Raw genomic sequence first — 7,133 nt, 5'->3', positions numbered from 1 at the left:
TCCAAATCATCCCCCCCTGAAATAAAAACGGTCCAAATCATCCCCCCCTGAAATAAAAACGGTCCAAATCATCCCCCCCTGAAATAAAAACGGTCCAAATCATCCCCCCTGAAATAAAAACGGTCCAAATCATCCCCCCCTGAAATAAAAACGGTCCAAATCATCCCCCCCTGAAATAAAAACGGTCCAAATCATCCCCCCTGAAATAAAAACGGTCCAAATCATCCCCCCTGAAATAAAAACAGTCCAAATCATCCCCCCTGAAATAAAAACGGTCCAAATCATCCCCCCCTGAAATAAAAACAGTCCAAATCATCCCCCCTGAAATAAAAACAGTCCAAATCATCCCCCCCTGAAATAAAAACAGTCCAAATCATCCCCCCTGAAATAAAAACAGTCCAAATCATCCCCCCCTGAAATAAAAACGGTCCAAATCATCCCCCCTGAAATAAAAACGGTCCAAATCATCCCCCCCTGAAATAAAAACAGTCCAAATCATCCCCCCTGAAATAAAAACGGTCCAAATCATCCCCCCCTGAAATAAAAACGGTCCAAATCATCCCCCCTGAAATAAAAACGGTCCAAATCATCCCCCCTGAAATAAAAACGGTCCAAATCATCCCCTGAAATAAAAACGGTCCAAATCATCCCCCCCTGAAATAAAAACGGTCCAAATCATCCCCTGAAATAAAAACGGTCCAAATCATCCCCCCTGAAATAAAAACGGTCCAAATCATCCCCCCTGTAAAACTGCCATCCCTCCTTTCCATCCCTTATGTCATTTCATCAATGAATGTGGTTTTACTGCTATTTCAACATTTAGAGTCATCACCAGAAAAATAACACCAGAAAAATAACTTATTTGACAATTTTCACCTGTTTCAAGTACATTTTCACTTGAAATAAGTAGGAAAATCTTCCAGTGGAGCAAGATGGAGCAAAAAAATCTTGTTCCACTGGCAGATTTTTCTACTTATTTCAAGTGAAAATCTACTTGAAACAAGTGAAAATTGTCTTTTTACACCATATTCTAGTTGAATTATTGAAATAAATTAACTTTTACACTATTTTCTAGTTGAATTATTAACTTTTACACCATATTCTGGTTGAATTATTGAAATAAATTAACTTTTACACCATATTCTAGTTGAATTATTGAAATAAATTAACTTTTACACTATTTTCTAGTTGAATTATTGAAATAAATTAACTTTTACACCTTTCCATCCCTTATGTAATTTCATCAATGAATGTGGTTTTACTGCTATTTCAATATTTAGAGTCATCACCAGAAAAATAACTTATTTGACAATTTTCACCTGTTTCAAGTAAATTATCACTTGAAATAAGTAGAAAAATCTGCCAGTGGAACAAGATTTATCTTCTCATTACAAGCAAAAAAATCTTGTTCCACTGGCAGATTTTTCTACTTATTTTAAGTGAAAATCTACTTGAAACAGGTGAAAATTGTTGTTTTTTCCAGTGATGAGTTTTGTTTTAAGTGTAATGAGATTTTTTTACTAAAATGAGACATTTTAACTATCTCCACTTGTGGACAAATAAACTAACTAACTAACTAAAAGAGCCAGAAAACCAAATAAAGGCCGACCAGACTAGAGACCTTGCCGTCGTCACTTCCTGTCCCCTCCGCCGTGACGTCGACTCGGACGGACGGGTGGACGGATGAATGGATGGATGGATGTTCTTGAGCTGGATCCTCTTCACCCGGCAACCGATGTCCCCCCAACCCCCAACCCCCCCATGATCCCTCCATCAGCTGGACGGAGGACGAGGGTGTTCGTCTGTCGTCACTCGTCCACTTCCTGTTTGAGGATTAGTCGTCTCCACCAAAGGCCGGTCCTTTGATGAGCGTGGTGTGTCCACACGCCCGTCGTCCCCGAGTCTGGTTGTTGTGTTCGCCGCGGCTCCCGAGTGGCTCGGCGGCCCTTCGTGCGTCAGAGTCTTTCTCTGCCCGCGGGCCCCTGAGCAAACATATTAAGAGCCACCTTATCACCGCTTACACAGCCACATTAAACACACACGGCACCGCGGCTTTGACGCCCCAAATGTCACCGCGCCGGCTCCGGGAGGGGTTAGGGATGGGCGGGGGGGCCCAGGCGGGGCCCAGGCGGCGCCCCGGCTCTGCCATTGGTCGGCCAGGGCCGGACACGGGTTCATAAGGGCCCGGCAAGGCGATCGGGGGGGAAGACAACCTCTCTGACAAGCCTTCGTCAAGAAGCGCATCCATGGAGGAGAAACCCCGGGACTGAAACCTAGACCAACGCCAGAATCTGGTCGGAACCTGCCCCAAGAGAAACCACCGGGAACCTCCAAGAACTCAGAGAACCTCTGGGAACCCCAGAAAACCCCCCGGGAACCACGAGAAACCCCCACGGGAACCTCCAAGAACCCAGAGAACCCTACCGTGAACCCAAAGCACTCCCCCAGGAACCTACAGTCCTCCGGGAAACTCGCTCAGAACCAGTGACTCCAGCGGACGAATGGCGGCTCGGGCAGAACTCCTTTGGGCTACCAACGTGGTCCTGATGCTGATCGTTGTGGCCGTCGGGATGGAGGCGGCGCCGACCGGAGCAGGTAAGAGTCGGTCCACCGCCACACACCTGATCCAGCACTAGGGGGCGTCACAGTTATTCCCTATAACTCACAACTATTCACTAAAACTCACAACTATTCACTATAACTCACAACTATTCACTAAAACTCACAACTATTCACTATAACTCACAACTATTCACTATAACTCAACTATTCACTAAAACTCATATTGGTGGGGAAAAAAATTGATATTGCAATATATTGTTGCGCTCTCTGTCGCAATAAATAATCGATAAACTGACGGCAAATATCGAAATGTTATTACAATCGCACTATTGTTCATGCACTTCAATTTATCCAGCTGTACAGAGTTTACATTTACAAGACTAGGAGGCAGTGAGGAAATATACAAAATTAAGTTGCTTACTGACTTTTCAGTATTAGAAAATAAAGCAGTGCACTGTCCTGGTTTATATAAAACATGTTATTAATGTTCATGCACTTTAATGTGTCCAGCTGGTTTTGGCAAGTTTTTGCATTGAATAAATGCATAACTACAGACGTTTTCCTTTTTATGGGTATTTTTTCTTTTTCAGTCACATATATCGTGATATATCGTTGATGACATTTCTCAAAATATATGGAATATCGTAGATGTCGTGTATGTATTATCCTTATCGTGGGCCACATATCGCCACAGTATTGAATCATGAGTTACCGTATCGTCCCACCCCTAATCGCAGTACTCAGATACAACCTACCTAATGAACTAAAAAGGTTTTGGACGTTAGCGTCTACAGAGAAAGAGAGAAAACAAACAAACAGACACGAAAACAGGCAGAGACACAAACAGCAACCAGTCCAGGTCCTTAAAACTGAATCCAGCATTTCAATCAGGATCAGGCGTAGACTTCTGGTCCAGGTCTTCATCCGTCAGTCAGACGTCCTCACATGTGAGTCCAGAGGACTCTGGTCTACAGACGAGTCCATGGTCTCACTGACGGGGAGGTGTCCAGGTCCAGGTCTAGATCAGCATCCCTGCACCACCACTGGGTCTGAGGTGGTTCTGCTCGGTTCCTCCAGACCTGGTTCTGGACATGAAGACCAGACATGTCCACATTGGTCTCATGAGTCCAGAGGACCTGGTTCTGGTTGGTCCCCCTGTCCAGGTACGAGTCCCAGGACCGGCTGGCAGGAACTTTAGCACTTGCCAGGACTGGACATCCAACCCCAGGAACTGATGTCCTCTAAGACCAATGCTGATGTCTTTCCCTCTCGTTATAATGAGATTGTGTTCTCACATATTCAACGTTGCTTTAATCTGGATTCAGGAGCCACATGTTGTTGGACTCTAACAGTTTAGAGACGAGACCTGGAGGGTCTGAAAACCCATCCGGGTCTCTCTGCTCCTTAGAGACCTGATGTGGTTTTCCTGAGACCAGCACCCGGCTCTCCACCCCCTCAGTGTTTCTGAGATGACACTTTAACTACGACATGCCGGCCCTCGATTCCTCTGCCTCCCTCTGCGGTGTCATGGCAACCCCTGCTGTCAGTGATGTCATAGGGGGGGGATCCAGTCTCGTCTACAACCAACGATTGTCATGGAGAAATCTGAAGCAAACCGAGTTTAAATCAAATTAATTGTATTAAAATCTAATAAAATCCCATTGAAATAAATTGGATGACGTTAAATTGAAATGAATTCAACTGAAATGAATCAAATTCACTTAAATCTACATTAATTGACCTAAATGGATCAGAATCGAGTTCAACTGAAGAAAAAACAGGACCAACTCCTCTGAACTGGATCAAATCCAATTGAATTTGTAGCACCCTATATTGTAATAATTTCCAATAATATAATAATTTCCTGAAAATGTAATAAAATTTGCACTTAACTCAATCGAAAATGTTCATTTTCAGTCCAGAGTTTCTACAATTTGTGTTTTAAGAATCTAAGAATGTTTTATACGCTGGATTTGAAACAACTGAATGACTATTGGGTTAAATTGCAGACTTTGAGTTCCATGTAATAAATTCCCAATAATGTAATAAGGTATTACATTATCGGTAAAAATGTTATTACAATATCCGTCAGGATATTTTATTATATTACTGGTGAAGTTATTACATTGTTGGGTTTTATTACATTTTTGATTGAGTTAAGTGCAAATTTTATTACATTTTCACAAGTTATTACATTTTCAGGAAATTATTACATTATAGGGTGAAATTATTACATTATAGGATGAAATTATTACATTATAGGATGAAATTATTACAGTATAGGATGAAATTATTACATTATAGGATGAAATTATTACATTATAGGATGAAATTATTACATTATAGGATGGAAATTATTACATTATAGGATGGAAATTATTACATTATGGGGGAAATAATTACATTATAGGGTGGAAATTATTACATTATAGGGTGGAAATTATTACATTATAGGGTTGAAATTATTACATTATAGGGTGGAAATTATTACATTATAGGGTTGAAATTATTACATTATAGGGTGAAATTATTACATTATAGGGTGAAATTATTACATTATAGGATGAAATTATTACATTATAGGATGAAATTATTACATTATAGGGTGAAATTATTACATTATAGGGTGGAAATTATTGCATTATAGGGTGGAAATTATTACATTATAGGGTGGAAATTATTAAATTATAGGGGAAATTATTACATTATAAGGTGGAAATCATTACATTATAGGGTGGAAATTATTACATTATAGGGTGGAAATTATTACAGTATAGGGTGGAAATTATTACATTATAGTGGAAATTATTACATTATAAGGTGGAAATTATTACATTATAGTGGAAATTATTACATTATAGTGGAAATTATTACATTATAAGGTGGAAATTATTACATTATAGGGGAAATTATTACATTATAGGGGAAATTATTACATTATAGGGTGGAAATTATTACATTATAGGGGAAATTATTACATTATAGGGGAAATTATTACATTATAGGATGAAATTATTACAGTATAGGATGAAATTATTACATTATAGGATGAAATTATTACATTATAGGATGAAATTATTACATTATAGGATGGAAATTATTACATTATGGGGGAAATAATTACATTATAGGGTGGAAATTATTACATTATAGGGTGGAAATTATTACATTATAGGGTTGAAATTATTACATTATAGGGTGGAAATTATTACATTATAGGGTTGAAATTATTACATTATAGGGTGAAATTATTACATTATAGGGTGAAATTATTACATTATAGGATGAAATTATTACATTATAGGATGAAATTATTACATTATAGGGTGAAATTATTACATTATAGGGTGGAAATTATTGCATTATAGGGTGGAAATTATTACATTATAGGGTGGAAATTATTAAATTATAGGGGAAATTATTACATTATAAGGTGGAAATCATTACATTATAGGGTGGAAATTATTACATTATAGGGTGGAAATTATTACATTATAGGGTGGAAATTATTACATTATAGTGGAAATTATTACATTATAAGGTGGAAATTATTACATTATAGTGGAAATTATTACATTATAGTGGAAATTATTACATTATAAGGTGGAAATTATTACATTATAGGGGAAATTATTACATTATAGGGGAAATTATTACATTATAGGGTGGAAATTATTACATTATAGGGGAAATTATTACATTATAGGGGAAATTATTACATTATAGGGTGGAAATTATTACATTATAGGGTGGAAATTATTACATTATAGGGTGGAAATTATTACATTATTGGGGAAATTATTACATTATAGGGTTGAAATTATTACATTATAGGGTGGAAATTATTACATTATAGGGTGGAAATTATTAAATTATAGGGGAAATTTTTAAATTATAGGGGAAATTATTACATTATAAGGTGGAAATTATTAAATTATAGGGGAAATTATTACATTATAAGGTGGAAATTATTACATTATAGGGGAAATTATTACATTATAGGGTGGAAATTATTACATTAAAGTGGAAATTATTACATTATAAGGTGGAAATTATTACATTATTGGGGAAATTATTACATTATCGGGTGGAAATTATTACATTATCGGGTGGAAATTATTACATTATAGGGGAAATTATTACATTATAGGGTGAAATTATTACATTATAGGGGAAATTATTACATTATAGGGGAAATTATTACATTATAGGTGAAATTATTACATTATAGGGGAAATTATTACATTATAGGTGGTACAGAATTAAACTGAAATGACTGGAATCTTTCTAACTTCATATAATCTCATTAACTCTGTTGAGCTAATTGAATTTCACTGTACTCAGTTGCAATGAATGGAAATATACTTTGTCGATTGTTGTGATGTTTTAACTTTAATATCTCTGTTTTCTGGTTCCAGGTCTGGCGGGTCCACCGGACCCCCTTCCCCGGTCCCCCCCCGAGACCCTGGACCTGGTCCCGATCCCGGTTCCCTACATGAGGCGCTGGCTCCTCAGTGCCGGAGCGGCCGAGGACACGACGGGCGGCACCACCAGGGTGATGAGGCCCGGCA

At 37.9% G+C, this 7,133-nt stretch overlaps 1 protein-coding gene across 1 annotated transcript in view; it reads left to right on the top strand.

Moving 5' to 3' along the window:
- Positions 1 to 2,236: 2,236 nt before the first annotated feature.
- urp2 (urotensin II-related peptide) overlaps positions 2,237 to 7,133 on the top strand; it is an 11,151-nt gene continuing 6,254 nt past the window's right edge. Inside the window, exons 1-2 of the mRNA XM_061715910.1 lie at positions 2,237 to 2,595; positions 6,981 to 7,133. The exon at positions 6,981 to 7,133 is cut by the window's right edge and continues 156 nt beyond it. Of these exons, the coding sequence (XP_061571894.1) occupies positions 2,502 to 2,595; positions 6,981 to 7,133 (247 nt within the window). The 5' untranslated portion in view covers positions 2,237 to 2,501. The remainder of the gene's footprint in view (positions 2,596 to 6,980) is intronic.

This window comes from Cololabis saira, chromosome 24, assembly GCF_033807715.1.
Source record: "Cololabis saira isolate AMF1-May2022 chromosome 24, fColSai1.1, whole genome shotgun sequence".
In the NCBI taxonomy this organism is placed as follows: Eukaryota; Metazoa; Chordata; class Actinopteri; order Beloniformes; family Belonidae; genus Cololabis; species Cololabis saira.
This window is presented reverse-complemented; position numbering and strand designations above follow the sequence as displayed.